The following is an 18,732-nucleotide window of genomic DNA, read 5'->3' on the forward strand; positions in this document are numbered from 1 at the left end:
ATTTCCATGGATACTGGAAGTATCTGCTGTTCCCCTAGCTTTAGTCAGGAGGAGCAGGCTTTGGCCATAAGTGGAGCTGGTAGAAATACCCTTGGTGACGGAAGGAAAAGAAAGGGGATCTCACATTATGGAGACTTCCACAATGCTGCCCTGCCCCTTCAGATCGCAAGTGAGGGCGCAACTGGCAAGGATTTCAAGCTGAGTGAACAAGCAGTTTTATTTATCTGCAGACTAGCTCCTTCACTGTGATTTGTGAGGAGGCCACAGTTTCTTGCTCTTAGTACACGGAGGAAAGGGACAGCGTTCTACACAGGCAGTGCTGGGGGCCGACCCTCATAACAGACTTGGCTGAAAACAACATTCTGTCGTGCTGTGATGTGTTCTGGCCTTAGCTTCCCCGATTTGGGACCCCATTTTTGATACTCCATCCATATAATGCAGTCTGATTATTTAAAAAAAAAAAAAAAAAAAAAAAAGGCCTGACAATTCACCAGGCTGGACAAAACCCAGTCCCCTCTACTGGCCATCAGAATACATTTTTGAAGAATTAAATTATCTTTAAAAAAAAACCTAAAGAATTATCTCCCTGGGTAACTAGAGTTTCACAAGCCTTTCATCCTAGAGACCTTTACAAACCCCATACCATCTCACACAGCCCCACTAGCACACAGTAACGTAACAGGACAGGAAGCAAAGAAAAGCTGCAAGTGGAACCTAGGGTGGCAGAACAGAACCCAAGCCGGAGTCTGGCCTTTGTTGCCTGCCTGATGCCACCAATCAAAGAGTAGCACAGAATCTTAGGCTGTGAGTTTGTGTTAGGAGGAAAGCTTAGTGGGTCACAAATACCACTTCCTGCACCAGCTGTGTTCCTTGGAGCTCTCCCATCCAAAGTCCTAATCTAGTTAGGCTCAGCTCGCAAAAAATCTAAGATTCCAGCCACACTGTAAGGGATCCCTCCCCATCTTCCCCCCTCCAAATAGTCCTACAAAGCCTCTCGTGCCTGGGGCTTCTGCAGTAGGAGCAGCAGCCTGGACAGGCATTCAGCTGTGTCTTCTCTGTAGCGAAGACACCATCAAATCCTATTCGCTCCATTTCTCTGCTGCTGGACGGAAATGCCCCTTGTAAGGAACAGAGTAACAGTGGGTTGTCTCAGCAACCAGCTGCCCTTTCCAGTTCTGAAGGGGGCAGATCTTCCCTCTTTCAGGGAATGGAGTGGATTGGATGGACAGAACCCAAGGCAGTCACTCAACCCAGTCTGCCTATACTACTTTGTTCTTAAATCCTCAAGTTCAGGACCTAGGATTAAATACCCACCTCTTGCTAGGGGGAATAAAGAAGAGAGCACAGCTGCTCTTCAGAGCCCCTCTTCTCTTCTCTCCCTGGCCTTGAGAAGCTGCCCCTCCTCCCAGCCCCAGCAGCTGATGGGTTTGATTTGGCTTAATTGAGAACCACCACCAGAATGTGCACGCTCTGCACAGCCCACTGACTTGACTCCAGCCACCGTAAGTCATATCCCCATCTAGTAAGAACCAAAGCAACCTGATTCCTCTTCAGCCATGCAGGGGGGAGGTCTACATTCCTTTCTCTGATCCTAGGCCAAATCAGCCTAAAGTCTAACATTCTTTACATTAGTTAGCTTCCAGGACCCACAACAATGAGCTTACCAGATTCTTGGGCAAAAGTGGCATTGCCGTGAGGGAATCCCTACTTTGCCCCGGTATTGTTCGAATTCACACTGCAGTCACAGGGATGCCTGGTCTACATGGACTGAAAATGCCAGATGTTTTACAGAGACGTTTGATGGACGGAGAGCGGCATTCAGAACAAGTCTCCATGGAAACAGTAGAATTATAGCTTGAAATGCGATCCACAGTTTACTATAGCGAGGACTGGACTCCCTGGTCAGGAACCTGTATGTATGGTACTATGCCGTAGGAGAATCTGTACATCAATTGAAATTCAGGCTACCGCACAAGCCTTTCAACCCCAGAGACATAAGTCCAACTTAAACTCTACTTCACTTAACAGCAAAGAGGTTGAAGATCTCGGGCTGTGGCCTGGTGGGCAGCATATGCCTGGACTGGAGTAGCAGGCAGGGCCCCTCAGTGCTGCCAAAGATGCGGAGCGACTGAAGGGTCCCCCGCCGCCGAAATGCCGAAGACCCAGATCGCCGCCGGGTGAGAATAAGCACCACAGCTCCCCCGCTGCAAAGCGCCAGTGTGGTCAAAGCCCCAGCGCTGGGAGCCGCGCTCCCAGCGCTGTCCATTATTCCCCACAGGGAGGTGGAGTACGGACAGCGCTGGGAGAGCTCTCTCCCAGCGCTGGCGCTTTGACTACACTTAGCACTTCAAAGCGCTGCCGCAGCAGCGCTGCCACAGCAGCGCTGCCACAGCAGCGCTTTGAAGTGTAAGTGTAGCCAAAGCCTTAGATGCATGAGCAGAGCTGGCTGGCTGGGAGAAAAGCAGGACATGTTACAGGTCAGGATTGTGGTGTATTGGCAGAGATATGCTGCCTTCGCCCAAACAAAAGATTAATAGATTAAGGCTAGAAGGGACCATTATGACTTGACCTCCTGCATACAACAGGCCATAGAACTTCACTGAGAGAGACCTAGATCAGCAGGTACTGCTAGTGAACACCACTTGCCTGCAGTAGGCTTTGCTCTAGCCAGCACCTCCCTTCAAACACTACATGCTGAAGTTAAAAGCAAACAGCATGGCAGAAAATGAAGCTCCCAGCCCACACTAGAGCAGCGCTGCATCATGAAACCACCCCTGCCCCCCAACTGTATCCAAATCACTGCAAAGGCAGGCTTCAGGCAGGGAAGGATCCCAGCACCAGGAAGTGCCAAGGCATCCCAAGAAGTAGTAGTGAACCCAGCTCAGACAGGGTTAAGTTTCCATGACATCCGTGTTTGCTAAAGAGGCGGCAGCGGGTTGTTGGTACTGATCAAGAACAGGATTAACCCTTCCCTCCTGCTGAGCATGCACAGGGGTGTGTACCTGCAAGCACTGGCATTGACAGCTGGTGCCGCAGGCATCGCAGGGGTGGAGTTGACATTTCACTGATCTGCAGCGCTGCCAACGGCTCTGTGATTCACAGCTTGTGAGTGGAAGAGAAGGGGCTGAATGGCTGCATTTCGTTATCATCCCGAGGGTTTTCCGACAAGACCTTCTGCTCTCATGAGCTTCGTATCCAAGATGCCAGGGATCCAGCCTATAATTCAGGAGCACTGTTCCCCACAGTCCAGCCATGACTCACCCCTCAACACTATAAAACTCATTGGAATCAGGATCCTGGTTTAACAGGAAATTTCCCAAATTGTCATGCGGGGCCCACTAGGCATTTGCTAGTGAAAAGTGAGCTGGTCACATGGCTCTCACTCCTTTCCTGCAACTGCCAAGTTTCATTGGAAGGTGTCGAGAAAATACACTAAATACTTCGATGTTACTTTTCCGCCTAAGCAATCGCAGTTGTCAGAGGCATGCCACATGATGCCAAATGGAAGAGGAAGGTGTGCGTTACACAACGGCCCCTGCTATGTAAAAATATGAAAGATTCCTAATTTAGTAAGTTACAGAACAAACAGGAAATCTCACTGCTCCACTCTCTCAGGCAAACTACTCAACTTTTCATCTGTCCTGTAGAGGTGGGAGCAGGTAGGTGGCAGCTCTAGCCACGTCTGGAGAATGGGGAGGCAAGGAAAATGACAGGTTGGCCCAGCTCATCCTCAAGAGGCCTATCACCCCAGTAAGAAAGGAACTTAAGAATCCCCCATTAACAGGGGAGGGTCAAAGGATACAGGGACACTGCAAAAATATCCAGCAGCAGTGAGTTTTAGAGCTTGGGTCAGCTGACTCTGGGTCATTCTACAGGGCAGACATCTCCTTAGGCTGGAGCTGGGCTCTGTCACCTACCCCCTTGCCAGGATCAAGCCCTAGCAGGAACATCTACACCGCTATGTTTAGCCCTGCAGTATGAGCCCCAGGGCCTGAGTCAGTTGACCAGGCTCAGACTTACTGCTGCAGATTTTTTTTCCTTTTGCAGTGCAGTTGTACCTAGAGGCCAGCTGACTCAGTGAAGAAAATCCAAGTGGGACTAAGGTCATATCTCAGCCATTTTCCACGGAGCAGTCAAGAAAACACCCCTCTCCACCCTCCACCTTGATAAGACACCCCTAAAGTAAACAGCTACTCCCAGCATTGACTAGTTGTGCATGACGCATGCTGACCTTTGCACCCACCCCTTTCCATTCCCACCTATGTACTGAACTTCTGCCAAGTGCTGCCAACATGGAAGGCAGATGGGGTTGAACACTGGACCCATATCAGCCTGAGCAGCCCCAGGGGAACACTCTGGTGGTGGTTTGTGTACAACTTCGTCTTCAATATCAAGGAGGACTCTTGTATGCAGCTGGCAATCTGGTAACCTCACAGACATGTAGGTTGATGAGTCAACATAATCCCCTCCCAAAGGGATGTGCTCATTTGCTAGAAGACTTCACACACTCCCCACCCTGCTGGAGCGAGACAGGTCTGAGAAGCAGTTCAAACAAAACTATTGTCCACACTGGCTCTAAGGCCCAAGATTCAGCCAGCAATTCTCCTGCCTCTCACGCAAACCCAGCCTCCCAGGCCATTCCAGCTGGGCATTCGGTCCCATGGGAACTGAGTTCCACGAAGGATGAACTGGGCCCAACATGCCCAGAAAGGGGTTTACCTGTGGAGGGTAAGAGTGGACAGAAGTTTCCTCTTAAACAGAAGGACCCTTGTGCCAGGGCCAAAAGAGAAGGAAGATGCTCCAGTTCCTCAGGAAGCTCAAGTTACAGCCACAGAGTCACAGTCAACATGAAGCTGCTCATACTAAACACGACAGTAGCCGTCACCAAGCAGTATTTTAAGCAGCCTGGTGAAACTGAAGCCCCCTGTGACCGTACATAACTATAATACTGAAGTGTTTGGGAAGACCCAAGTGAGCTCAGGGACACATTGTACTAGGCTCTCTACATACGGAGGAGATGTCTCACAGGGACAAGGGCTAAGAGTGACCAAGGGCAGGCTGGAAGTACTACTAGCTCCATTTAAGAGATGGGAAACTGAGTCAGATTAAGCAATGTACTTGGTCACACCAAGTCTGAGGCAGAGCTGGCCTCCTAATTCCTAATCCAGTGTTTTGACCACAAGACCATCTTTCCTGGTTTGGCAGCATTGCCTGGTTCTGAGCAGAACCATCAGCCATTCCCAACACACAGTCAGCCACCAGGAAAGGGGCCTCCTTCACAGGAATACTTCAGGCACTTTCATTTTATAAGTCTGAATTCAGACTCCATTCCAGCTCTCAGTGCTGATAGTGTAGAAGTGTGAAGCTGATCTTGTGCGCCAGGGAATGTATGTGGCACAGCACACTTGGCCCACCAGTAGCTTAGCAGTTAAAACAATGCCATATGGTAGACAGCCATCACCAGAAGGGAGCTACATTGATTTCTCTCCTACAAGCCACTGCCTCATTTTGAGGAAATGACTTCTCAAACGCAGGTTGTTAGACAGCTCAGGAAGGAGGGCGTGTGTTAATTTCACAAGGCAAAGATGCTCTCTCTACTCTAAAGGAGCCACTGCCAATGCCCTCAACTTTGGCCTGACGGGTAGCATTGGTGCCTTGGTAGGACATAGCAGGCCGAGTTGCCATTTGAACTGTAATTGATAAGTGGATGAAAGCTTACAGAATCACAGTAACAAAGAAAGGTGATTGAGAAGGTATAGAAAAGAGATTGAATACGTATTAACAAAAGAGGGCTGCTGCTCCAACCCAAGGACTCTGCTGAGGTTACAACTTGCAAACGAGGAGTTTGAAACCAGAAGTTAGACAGACTTGGTGTATGGGAAGTCAGGCCAAACTGAGACTCTAGAGAACGAGAAAGATCATGGGCTCCTGAGGTGTTTTCTTGAGAAATATCCGAAGGCCTCTGCTCCAGAATCCTCCAGGTTCACAGGGGAAGTATGGAGCAGTCCAGGTGTCAACATGCCAGTGAGGACATTGGACCATCATTGCCAAACCAGTGAGGACCCCAACTTGATTCATGGGATCCCCCACTATTTCTCATCCCATGCGGAGATCAGCTGTACTGCATGGCATCAGCACAATGGCATGAAGCAGCATAGCTTGCCCAAGAGAAACCAAAGAAAGAGGCACCTGCCAGAACCTGCCAGATGGGGGAAGCAAGCAAGCTAGGGCTCAGAGGTGTTACACAGGTTGGCCACAACAGATGCATGAGCTGTCTGTGACTGTCTTGTGAATGTCAACAGAAAGCCATTCTTCTCCATCCTGCTCTCTTGGGTCTGCTAAAGGCAAGAGTAACTTTAATAGCAAACAGCGAGTTCAAGGTCCAGCAACAGAATTAACCTTTCCTCCATCCCCCACAAGGAGGGCTCTAAGGCAGTGGTTTTCAGATTTTTACTGGCAACTCAGTTGAAGAAAATTGTTGAAGCCCGTGACTCAACGGAGCTGGGGTAGAGGGGTTTGGTGTGTGGGAGGGGCTCAGGGCTGGGGCAGAGGGGTTTGGTGTGTGGGAGATGAGGGCTGCAGTCGGGAATGAGGGGTTCAAGGTGTGTGTGAGGGCTGTGGGCTGGTGCAGGGGGTCAGGATGTGGGAGGAGGTCAGGGCTCTAGGCTGGGGGTGCAGGCTCTGGGGTGCAGGAGCGGGCTCTGGGTTTGGGGAGGGCTCAGGGCTGGGGTAGGTGAATGGGGCGTGGCAATGGAGCACAGGCTTACCTGCAGCAGCTCCTGGTCAGTAGCACAGCAGGGGTGCTAAGGCAGGTTTCCTGCCTGTCTTGGCACAGTGGACCATGCTGCGCCCTGGAAGCGGCCAGCAGCAGGTCCAGTTCCTAGGCAGAGGTGCTCAAGCAGCTCTGTGCAGTTCTCGCCCGCAAGCTCCACCCCCCGTCCACAGGCACTGCCCCCCAGCTCCCATTGGGAGCCGTCCAATGGGAGTGTGGAGCCAGTGCTCAGACTGGGGTCAGTGTGCGGAGCCCTGTGGCCCCCCTCGCCCAGGAGCTGGACCTGCTGCTAACTGCTTTCAGGGCGCAGCGCGGTGTCAGAACAGGTAGGGACTAGCCTGCCTTAGCTGGGCAGCACCGCTGACGGGATTTTTAAACGGCCTGGTGCTGACCAGAGCCACCACGACCCAGTGCCTTACATTCTGCGACCCAGCACTGGGTCGCGACCTGCAGTTTGAAACCACTGCTCTAAGGGACTTTGGTAAGAAACTCTAAGGGTACATCTACACTACGGGATTATTCCGATTTTACATAAACCGGTTTTGTAAAACAGATTGTATAAAGTCGAGTGCATGCGGCCACACTAAGCACATTAATTCGGCGGTGTGCGTCCATGTACCGAGGCTAGCGTTGATTTCCGGAGCGTTGCACTGTGGGTAGCTATCCCGTAGCTATCCCATAGTTCCCGCAGTCTCCCCCGCCCATTGGAATTCTGGGTTGAGATCCCAATGCAAAAACAGTGTCGCGGGTGATTCTGGGTAAATGTCGTCACTCAACGGCAGACAATCATTTTGCGCCCTTTTTCCCTGGATTGGGAGCTCAGCCAAGAATGCAAATGCTTTTCGGAGGCTGCGGGGACTGTGGGATAGCTGGAGTCCTCAGTACCCCCTCCCTCCCTGACCGTCCATTTGATTCTTTGGCTTTCCGTTACGCTTGTCACACGGCACTGTGCTGTGGCCTTTGTCTATCATAGCCTAGAGATTTTTTTCAAATGCTTTGTCATTTCGTCTTCTGTAACGGAGCTCTGATAGAACAGATTTGTCCACCCATACAGCGATCAGATCCAGTATCTCCCGTACGGTCCATGCTGGAGCTTTTTTTGGATTTGGGACTGCATCGCCACCCGTGCTGATCAGAGCTCCATGCCGGGCAAACAGGAAATGAAATTCAAAGGTTCACGGGGCTTTTCCTGTCTACCTGGCCAGTGCATCCGAGTTCGGATTGCTTTCCAGAGCGGTCACAATGGTGCACTGTGGGATACCATCTGGAGGCCAATACCGTCGATTTGTGGCCACACTAACCCTAATCCGACATGGCAATACCGATTTCAGCGCTACTCCTCTCGTCGGGGAGGAGTACAGAAATCAGTTTAAAGAGCCCTTTATATCGATATAAAGGGCCTCGTTGTGTGGATGGGTGCAGGGTTAAATCGGTTTAATGCTGCTAAATTCGGTTTAAACGTGTAGTGTAGACCAGGCCTAAGATAAGGGATGAATAGATACTCTCTGAAATAGGAGTTGTGAGTTTTGCATAAGATTGTTTTGTGAATAACTGTTTAATTTTTATTTCAAAATGCTTGGTTTCATTTTGAATTCTACCATCTATTCCATTAATAAACTTAGCTTTGGGATGAAATCTCTCATCCTCTCCCATAGCATATTTGCCATGGGACTAAGCAAGCGAAGGATTCTGCTCCAAATCTAAATCACGCTTCATAATGTGAAGTGTTAATGATGCAGTCACTGCACCCATGACAACCAGCCCATTCATTCCATCAAATGCTTACAACAGTTCACCACAAAGTAATCAAGTGCTCTGGCATTTTGAGGAGATACTCTCCCAATCAGGGCATAAATCCTTCCAAACTGCACTAAGCCAAGAACAAACAAGTTAAGTTTGCTCCAGAGACAGTTACCAACCCTGTGTTGGCTCAGGAGCTGAAGGAGAGCCCGTGTAAGCTAAAAACCTTGTCTCTCTCATCAACCCATCATATTTCCATGCTAAGAACCAGGAATACACAATAGCTGTCCCAATGGAAACAGGGTGCAGTCTATTCTTTTAGAATTAGCATCCCCAAATAGCAAGCCATTACGGATTTTACCCCATGCTCAGGGAGAGATTCTGAAAGGTGAAGAGGTGTGTGCTGTGGGCATGTCATCTAATCTCAGCATGCAGAAGAAATATTTATGAAGTTCATTACAATTCAGGTGTTTTAAGTTCTGGTGTCAAATTAGCTGGACCCCAAACCAAAACCCTGGACACAAACCACCTCAGGCCTTTGAGGGCTTAGAATCCTGACAAATCTTGTGGCTCAATGCAAATCTTGTGCTCAGTGCAAATCTTAGCAGGCTAGGAAAAGCCTATTGACTGCCAGCCCAGAAATACCAAGTGTGGACAAATCAAATGCAGCTGCAACCTGTCACCCCACATGGCAAGATCCTGGGTACATGGATTTGCATGTGCCTGAACTGAAGGTGCAAATGAAACATGGTCTCCTAGTCCTACTCAAGTTTCCCTGTAAATTCCAAGCGCAGAAGTGAATGGATTTCCCTGTTTCATGGTGTAACTCCTCCTCTGGCTGTGCACATAGCCTCGTGGGGCATAGTAGCAAACAGCAGACAGGCTCTTCCTGTCATGAGGCATGGCATGGGGTGACACTGCTGTTCAGCAGCAGCTGCAAGAAAGAGACAGGAGAGCAGTTTTTATTTTCAGCCTCAAGCTGGATGTGCTTGTCAATTGATGCACCAGAGTTTTAACTACAGATTAGACCAGTAATTTTCCCTTAGGAAAGTGACGAAAACGACTTCATGACATACCTTCACCACAAGAAAAAAAAATAGCACCATGTTTTCATGTCAGACATACAGGTTATCCTCTGCCACATCACTTCAGTAGAAGTTTCCTAGCATGCAGACAACTTTGTAATCTTAGGAACATGACACTTTCAGGAAGTATAACAGTGCTGTGTGGAATCAGTAGCTGCTCCAAGCAGGCGACATCCTTCTCCCACACACTGCCCTCATCTCCCAGAACTGTCTACTATATATTGTTCCGGTCCTCTGAAATACCAACATACCATAACCACGCCACGCAACCGCTTGCCTCCAAACCTGCAGGCCACGTAGCTCTGTAAACTAAACATTGGCAACATCCAATGAACCCAGCCTGTGTCTGAGGCAAAGCCCCCAGATCCAGATTCATTTTATTAGAGAAGATCTGAGGCCATAATTTTTAGAACACCTCAGATAACAGGCAAGATCTCAGTGATTGTTTTACATGTTCTACCTACAGTGTCACCTGAGTGAGGCTACTCAAAAAGCCAGAGAGCAATCACATTAACTAAGTACAAGTATGATGCAGTGAGCATTGGCCTGCTAAACCCAGGGTTGTGAGTTCAATCCCTGAAGAGGCCATTTAGGGAACTGGGGTAAAAATCTGTTTGAGGATTGGTCTTGCTTTGAGCAGGGGGTTGGACTAGATGACCTCCTGAGGTCCCTTCCAACCCTATGATCTATGTACTTGAAAGCTTCTCTCCAAATACAGTTCTACCACACCACCCCTAAATTCTGACCTACAGTAGCCCCTCCTGTTCCGGACTTGGGGACAAACCTGGTCAAGGCCAAGGACTTACGTACAGAACTCAGGACGTCACACACAGAGGGACTCTACCTCCAGGCTCTTTAAAGTTTATTGTAACTGTTTAGTTTCAAGCTGCAGCTCTTCACCCTAAAATCTTACTGCACTCAAGGAATGCAGATTTGGTTAAACAATATCAGTACACTAGGTAAGATGGCTGAGTCATCATCACTATTATTGCTACTCTAAAAGGTGCTACTTAGAGTATGTCTATACAGGGATAAAAGCCCCACAGCATGGCTGGCAGCTGACCCGGGCCAGCTAACTCAGGACTAAAAATTGCAGTGCAGACATTCTTTTTACAATGTATGTTTGTGTCAAGGGAGGAAAGAGAGTTCAAACAAGAATTGAGTATAAAGATGCTGCTCTCTAACATCTCCTTTGAGACACAGAAAACAACTGCACATTGAATGATGCTTTATGAAATCTAGCAATTGTTGACTAATCTTGTACAATGGGTTTCACTATTCAAGCCAGTAGCATAAGAAGTTTAATTCTTGGCTCTCGAAAGGACCTCAGAGGCATAGGTTTATGAAGGTGTTTAATAAATATTAAACTTTCACCAGCAATTTTAACCCTAAATTCATATTGAAGTAAACAGGGCAGTGAACCTAGTTTTATTTTAAGGCAATTGCTCTATTAACTAAGTTGCATCTCCTTCTGGAAGGCTATGTGGATTTAGCTTTTGTACATGCGCACTCTTTCATTCAGAGTATAGCTTTGTTTCCTATTTTACTATCTAGCTCTTCTTTCCCACAAGATTAACAGAAGCTACAGGTGCACATTCTTCTGAGTTGGGTCACAGATTATAAAGCCAGAAAGGACCACTGTGTTAGTCTGACCCCCTGCATAACCAGCCTTTTACAGGACTTCCCCGATTAATTCCCATTTGAACTAGAGGAGCAGATCTCTTAGAAAAGACCCACTCCAGTGATAGAGAATCCACCAGGACACCCTTGGTAAATTGGTCCAATGGTGGATTACCCTCACTATTCAAAATCTGAGCCTGTGAAGGTCCCGTCCAGCTGCCAGCCTTGCTTACATGAGGCGGGCCCTGCAGAATGGCATTGGCAGTTACCCCCTCAGCTTCACGGGGAAGCTCCAGGCTGGCTCTAGGGTTTGCTTTGCATCCCTTTCGCTCAGCAGCGCCAAGCTGGTTGTACTGAGCGCTCCGGCCACTCGCTAGCTTTAGCGCCGCTTGTCTCAGTGCAGCAGACGGGTCCCCGGTGCTGCACCGCAGGCTCCAGCCCGGCCATCCCCACCCCAGCACGGTGCCCCCGCGGAGCCAGCCCGCCGCCCCGGCAGCGCTCACCAGTTCTCCCGCATCCACTGGATCGCCTGCAGCTCGTCGAAGTGCCGCTCGAAGTCGTACTCCTGCGGGCGGGGCAGCGCGGACAGGTTGGTGCCCAGCAGCTCCATGCTGGAGAGGCGCGGGCGGCTCGGGGCCGGGCCCTGCAGGAGCGGGCGGGCGGGTCAGTGCCGGGCCGGCGCTGGAGGAGGAGCCGCCGGCGGCAGCACTGAGCTGGGACCCCCAGCCGCAGCCAGGCTGCAGGTGACGCGTTCCCGCCGCCAGCCCAACCAATTGATTCAGCTCAGACCCCGCCCCCGCCGACAACCAATCCCGAAGACGGACTGCGCGAGTGGCCCCGCCCACCCACCTCATGACTGACAGGCGGCTGCACCAGGACACGCGGCTCCCGTTCCGCCCCGGGGAAAGGCTGCCGCCGCCGCCGCCGCGCCAGGCCCTGCCGCTCCTCTGAGACACTCAGCCTTGCTTCCCGTAGAGCCGGACCTCATACAGGGCACTGGCAGCAAGAAGCTCGCAGCCTACTTATCTATGGCCTCCCCCAGGGTGCTGGCCCGCAACCACCCTGCTGCTGGCAGTTACTGTGTAAATCAAAGGGGGCAGAGTCCTCCTTGGCCCTGTAAAGATTATTTCCCTTCAGTTACACTAGTACAGGTCCTTTATCTTCGGAAGCCCCAGCACCTGGAAGATAGCCAACAGCTCCCCCACCCAGTACCTGATACCCTCTCTGATCCAGGCTGCCCTTTCTCCAGACATCCCCACTGTCTCATTAACATGCACTCCCTTTCAGAGGGCCTGTTAATTCCAGTATTTGCATTGGTTGATCCAACAATGTATCATCCAAACAATATAAATAGCACATTGATGAGGATTAGGAAGAAACTTACCCTATAGGCACTTAGAGACCAGTTGTCTGCTATGGGCTGTTTTGTGCCATACTCTGAAGCATTTGGTCCTTGCCACCCTCAGAGACCAGATGGACCTCTGGACTAATCAGTACGGCAGAGTTCCTATATTTGAAAACAATGACCATAAGCATGATTCTTGGAACATGATGTGCACACTACATCACCAGTCATCTTACCTTTTCTGCATCCTAAACCCCATACGTTGTACGTTTGCTATTTTGAGTAAGCTCTCAAGCATAAGGACCATGTCTTCACACTTGTCAGAAGAGTGGCCTCCCCTTAGTGCAACACAAATAAGGCTCACAGCACTGAACCATTTTCCACTAAAAAGATACAACAGCAAACGCAAGAAGCAGAAGAGGGTAGAAACAATTATACAAAAGGTCAGTGAGTTGCAGAGACAGATTGGGACTAAGCTAGCTCAGTATTCTAGTATCTAGACCAGTGGTTTCAAACTGTGGGTCACGACCCAGTACTGGGTTGCAGAATGTAAGGCACTGGGTCGCTGCAGCTCTGGTCAGCACTGCTGACCAGGAGGTTAAAAGTCCCGTTGGCGGTGCTGCCCCGGCTAAGGCAGGCTAGTCCCTACCTGTTCCGACACTGTGCTGTGCCCCAGAAGTGGCCACCAGCAGGTCCGGCTCCTAGGCGAGAGGGCCAGGAGGAGGGGGCTCTGCACATTGACCCTGCCATGAGCACTGGCTCTGCACTCCCATTGGCTGGTTTCTGGCCAGTGGGAGCTGGGGGGGGGGGCAGTGTCTGTGGGCGAGAGCCGTGCAGAGCCATTTGCGCACTTTCACCTAGGAGCTGGACCTGCTGCTGGCTGCTTCTGGGGCGCAGTGCAAGGACAGGCAGGAAGTCTGCCTCTGCATCCTGGCTGTGCCACTGACTGGGAGCTGCCGGAGTTAAGCCTGCACCTCTGCACCAGCCCTGAGCCCCCCATTTAAGCCCAGAGCCCCTTCCTGCACCCCAAACCCCTCATCTCCAGCCCCACCCCAGAGCCTGCACCCCCAGCCTAGAGCCCTGACCCCCTCTCACACCCCAATCCCCTGCCCCAGCCCAGAGTCCCCTCCCACCCTGAACCCCTCATTCCCGTCCCACCCTGGAGCCTTCACCCCTGCCCCACAACCCTCTGCCCCAGCCTTGCGCCCCTCCCACAAATCTCTCATTCTCAGCTCTGTTGGGTTGCAGGCATCAACAATTTTCTTCAACTGGGTCACCAGAAAAAAAGTTTGAAAACCACTGCTCTAGACTATTTTTGTGGTATGTGCTTTAAAAGTGCATACAAACATACTACTGGTTGATATGCAGGGGTTCTCAGACTACATCTCGCTGGGTTTCCAGCTGGGTCAGGAAGACTCTAGGTTAGCTTTTAAAGAGCTGTATTTCTCAAATTGTAGCCTGAAACCTTGGAACCTTCTTTTTTAGAGCCTTCCTAGTCTGTGTCCCTGCGTGCACTGCACTCCTGTAATCTACCAGGCATGCTTGACAAGGTTGTATTGCGATTGTGAATACAATAGGCAGAGACCAAGATCAGAATATTCTGCACCAAACCAGCCAGTTAGACTTGTGTAACTTGTGCTACAAGCATCACCTGGCCAACAGCATGACTGAAATTATTCCTTTTCTCTTATAAGAACCTTTCCTTCCTCAAAACTTTTATTAGTAACATACCACATAGCTCTCATTCCTTAGAGGTCACTGCCCTCAGCGACTCCTGTGACTGGCTACCACTAAGTAAACCTCTATTAATACCTTACCACACTCAAAAACTAGATTCCTGAAGGGAAACACCAGTTGTATTCTGCACCATCACCCCTCTTTACACAACATTAATTGCTTTTTCATATCCTCTACCTTGGCTTCCACCTCTGCCGTCCCTCCCTGTATTACCTTCCTTTAGATGTTTTTGTTTTCACTTAGAACACAGATTCTCAACTTGCTTTCTTAGTGGTTAGGTGAGAGGGTGGGCAGAATATTTTTATTGCTGCAACATGGGGTCTCAGTGTGCAGGAGGCAGAGAACCGCTGACTGAACTATACTCTTCAGGGCAAGGAATCCATCCTTATCTGTAACCTGGAGCACTATGCACATCTATAGTGCTATGCAATTATTTTATACTAGTGAAATATTAAGAGTTGAGTGAAGTTGGATAATCTTGCCATTGTTCTAGATGCTCAGTAAGGTCATGTTCTGATCACTGCTGATACATCAGCCCGTGGAGTTAGCTTGGTAGAAAAGCCCCAATAAGGAGTGGCAGTAGGATGAATTAAAGGAGAGGGAGAGAGAATATGGAAGATATGGCAGCATTGTACAAATGCACGGTATAGCCTCACCTTGGACACAGTCCAATTTGGTTACCACATCACATGCAGCTATATCAGAGAGTACAGGTTCAGAGAAGAGCCCCAAAAATGGTTACTTGGGGAGGGCTTTTAAAAGCTGCTGACTGCTCACCTTACTTAGCCATGCAGTCTGTTGGAATTCAATGGCCCTGATGAGTGACAGAGGCCAGGATTTGTCCGTAAGTCAATTTACTTTAGCAAGAGTAAAAGCAGGTAACAAGTGTATGAAATCACAAACAGTACATAACATACATTCTCTGTGCTTCTGTTTACCATGCCCCATTGCACAAGGCCATGATGAAACCAAAAGACAACAATTTTAAAGGTAATAGAGCAAATTCTTTAATCCAGCCTGTAATTAACCTGGGCAACACACTGCTGCATGATACTGAGGCAAGTAGCTCGGCCTGACTAAAAATGGTTTAGGTCTTGTTTCAGCATAACCCAGTGAATCTCTCTCTAGTAATCCAAATTAATCTCCACAGATCACTGATATTTCCCCCTGCATCACAGTGAGTTTGACCAGGACACTCAGTCACTCAGGAGCAAGGGTGTGGAAGGGTAGATGTGAGGAGAGAGCATTCTCCAAATGTCAGGACAGCGCTAGGCTAAAGCTTCTGTCACAGCTCAGGGCATCTGCACCTGTCATCCCCCATTGTGGTCCAGCAAAGGCACCCACACTCTGGCTTCTGGTTCCCATGGCCGTCTCCTCTCTTGGATGAAGATGTCTCTCTCTCCCCTTCTGACCACGGTCCTTCCAGGTTGAGCAGCTCGCTGCCTTCATTGTGTTACTCCTAGCAGAGACAGGCTGCCTACCGAGGTCTTCCTGCTCTCTCGCTCCTCAGACACGTACACAGTGTAACTGCCAATAGTTATAGTAACCACACAGCACTTCCTATGCAAGCCTATTTTATTCTTAAGTATGGGCGGCGCGTGAGCTGTCCGTTGTGGGAGGTTAGCCCTTGGCCCCACCTCTTCTACTCTAGGCCCCACCACCCCTTTGCCCCTTCCACTCCCCTCTCCTGCCGGAGACCCGAGCCCCTCCCCACGCCCCACCCCAGCCACAGCCCCAGGCTGCTCCACCCAAGCACCCCCATCCCTAGAGCAGCTGGCGCTGCCCACAGCCCCAGTGCCTCCAGCCCCCCAGCCCTCTCCCCCCCCAAGCACTGGGCAGCACAGCCCCAGCACCCCCAGTCCTCCTGAGCAGCCCCAAGTCCCAGCCGCACGCTGGGTGCCTAGCCCCAGCTCCAGCCTGCTCAGAAAAGGAGCAGCCTGCTTGGGCTGGGGCCAAGGGGGAAAGCAACAAGTAGGAGGGGCCACCTCAGGGTGGAGTGTGGGAAGGGCCACATGGGGCTGTTTGGGGAGGCTTAGCCTCCCCCAGCCTGCGATACCTGACGCCCATGTTCTTAAGGTAAAAACACAAGAGAAAACATTACAAGCAATAGAAGAACCTGTATGCATGCTAATAAGCTTACCAGAGATCACGCCAACCCTAATACAGGCTCTGGCAGGAGCAGTGCTTCAACACCCACCCTCCAGGGGTTTCCTTGTAGTTTCAAGTTAAAGCACCAATCTTATGAGGCCACAGCAGGCCAAGTCCTTCCAGGGTCCTGTCCATTTGCTGGCTCAGGAAGAAGGCCCTAAGCCTGTTTAAAACAAGGCTATTTAACCACAAGTCCTTTGTCTGTTGGTCCCTGGAGAATTCAGTTTGATCTAGTATATGCAAACCTCTCCAGGGGTTTCAGAGTAGCAGCCGTGTTAGTCTGTATCTGCAAAAAGAACAGGAGTAATTGTGGCACCTTGGAGACTAACAAATTTATTTGAGCATAAGCTTTTGTAGGCTAAAACCCACTTCATCAGATGCATAGAATGGAACACACAGACAGAAGATATTTATACATACAGAGAACATGAAAAAGTGGGAGTAGCCATACCAACTGTAAGAGGCCAATCAATTGAGATGAGCTATCATCAGCAGGAGAGAGAAAAAAACCTTTGAAGTGATAATGGAGATGACCCATAGATGATAGCTCTCCTGCTGATGATAGCTCATCTCAATTGATTGGCCTCAATTGGTATGGCTACTCTCACCTTTTCATGTTCTCTGTATGTATAAATATCTTCTGTCTGTGTGTTCCATTCTATGCCCACGAAAGCTTATGCTCAAATAAATTTGTTAGTCTCCAAGGTGCCACAAGTACTCCTCATTCTTTCTCCAGGGGTTGGCTTTAATGAGCTGTTAATTGGACAATTAACAGCTCTTTGTAATGTAATGGGAGGAATTACATTAGCATACCCAAAATTACATATAATCTCACAATAATACAAACAATTGCATTTTTTATACCATGGACTCCAAAGGCATTGAACTCAATTCAATAGTGTTTATCTTAATTCCATAAGGTTTGTCCAGGATATTGTCATAATAGCCTCTTTGAAGGGAATGTATTATGACAGTTGCCTATAAGTACATGAGCATCAGATCTGCAATTCTGTGCAGCTGCTGGTAGCAGCCTGGAAGAAAAGCAGACCTGGAGCACAGCCTGATGCTCCTGAGACCAGACCTGGAGCCTATAGCTCCAAGCTTTTTTTGCATGGATCAGTTCCGGGGCTCAGGCTAGCAGAGGGGTGATCCTGTATTCAGGAGCTGATTGGTGCGTTTTGATTCTCTTGAGAGCCATTGCTTTTGAAATAGAGGCCACTGCTATGAAACAAAGATGAAATGGAAAAGGGAGAGTGGGGAGAACTCCAGGGCAGAGGTAGAGGGAGGAAGGAATGTCATGAGGTCACTATCCCAGATCAACCCTCGGTTCCTGTAGGGACAGAAGAGGTTAGCAGGTTACCAGGTTGTTCCCAAACAAGACAGTGAGCTGTCTAGGGGAGGGTTGTGGGGTCTCTTGAGGGCCCTTCAGTAATATAGACACTGTGGTTGTGCTTGTCCTTATTTTAGCAACAAGAACAGTGTCCCCTCATCGTGGGTGTGATTTGTTTACATGCAGGTGCATGTCACTAATACAACATTATTATTGTTGATGTGTCAGGAGCAGTGAGTGGGGCAGAGTGCATGGGATTTAGGAGATTACTGGTTTAGGTAGGCCATCCAGTCTAAGAGCAGCCTGAAAATTACCTCTGTTTTGGAGTGTGTTTGTTACAATATTCAGATAAAAACAAATAGCTGAATACACACCACCAGAATGTGTATAAAACCTTCCAGCAGCTGTGGGCCAGTGGCTCTCAGGCCACTGCCTTTTCCTCAGCATCGTCCCTCGCAAAGAAATCCCAAGGGCTGGAAGACGTAGATGCAACATAACAAAACAGCATTTCTCTTTTGTCCAACCAGGCTGTACAAGTACTAGATGAGGCAGCCTCTCTGCCTCCCTCACACCTATTATTAGGCCAAAGCAAGAGGGTGAGGATGCTGGCAGCTCCACTGCTTTTCCCGTCACACCCATTCAGGGAATCAGATTTATTCTGAGCCACTCTGCTTCTTCTGGAGCTACAGGTTGGGAGCACTGTGAAATACAATGTTTTCAACATCCCCTAACCAATAGGTTCTCAATCTTGCGGTGGTGAATACATGAAGGGGGGGGGGGTCAGATACCCTGCCCTCCCTGTATTGCTAAATAGGAGGATCCTGCTTTGGCAGAGTTTGAGTGCCCATGCCCTCGACACCTCAGACAGCTAGTGCTACCAAAGATCAGCCACAATAATTTGACCCTGCGGCACCACCAAAAGCCTGCCACAAATCCCATGCCCTTGTGTAGCGGA

The 18,732-nt window shown here is 49.6% G+C and overlaps 1 protein-coding gene across 7 annotated transcripts in view; it reads right to left on the bottom strand.

The window, feature by feature from the left end:
* Nucleotides 1-18,732, bottom strand: part of ELOVL3 (ELOVL fatty acid elongase 3) — a 77,563-nt gene that overhangs the window by 9,552 nt on the left and 49,279 nt on the right. For 4 of the 7 annotated variants that reach the window (XM_045025418.1, XM_045025420.1, XM_045025421.1 and 1 more), the window contains 2 exons: nucleotides 12,602-12,724; nucleotides 11,721-11,860 (listed from right to left, as the gene is read on the bottom strand). The exons of 1 other annotated variant lie outside the window; for it this stretch is intronic. In XM_045025418.1, the coding sequence (XP_044881353.1) occupies nucleotides 11,721-11,827 (107 nt within the window). In that variant the 5' untranslated portion in view covers nucleotides 11,828-11,860; nucleotides 12,602-12,724. Of the gene's footprint in view, nucleotides 1-1,664; nucleotides 1,785-11,720; nucleotides 11,861-12,601; nucleotides 12,725-18,732 lie in introns of those variants that run through there. 2 more of the 7 variants (XM_045025422.1, XM_045025424.1) reach the window with 2 other exon arrangements.

This window comes from Mauremys mutica, chromosome 7, assembly GCF_020497125.1.
Source record: "Mauremys mutica isolate MM-2020 ecotype Southern chromosome 7, ASM2049712v1, whole genome shotgun sequence".
Lineage (NCBI taxonomy): Eukaryota > Metazoa > Chordata > Testudines > Geoemydidae > Mauremys > Mauremys mutica.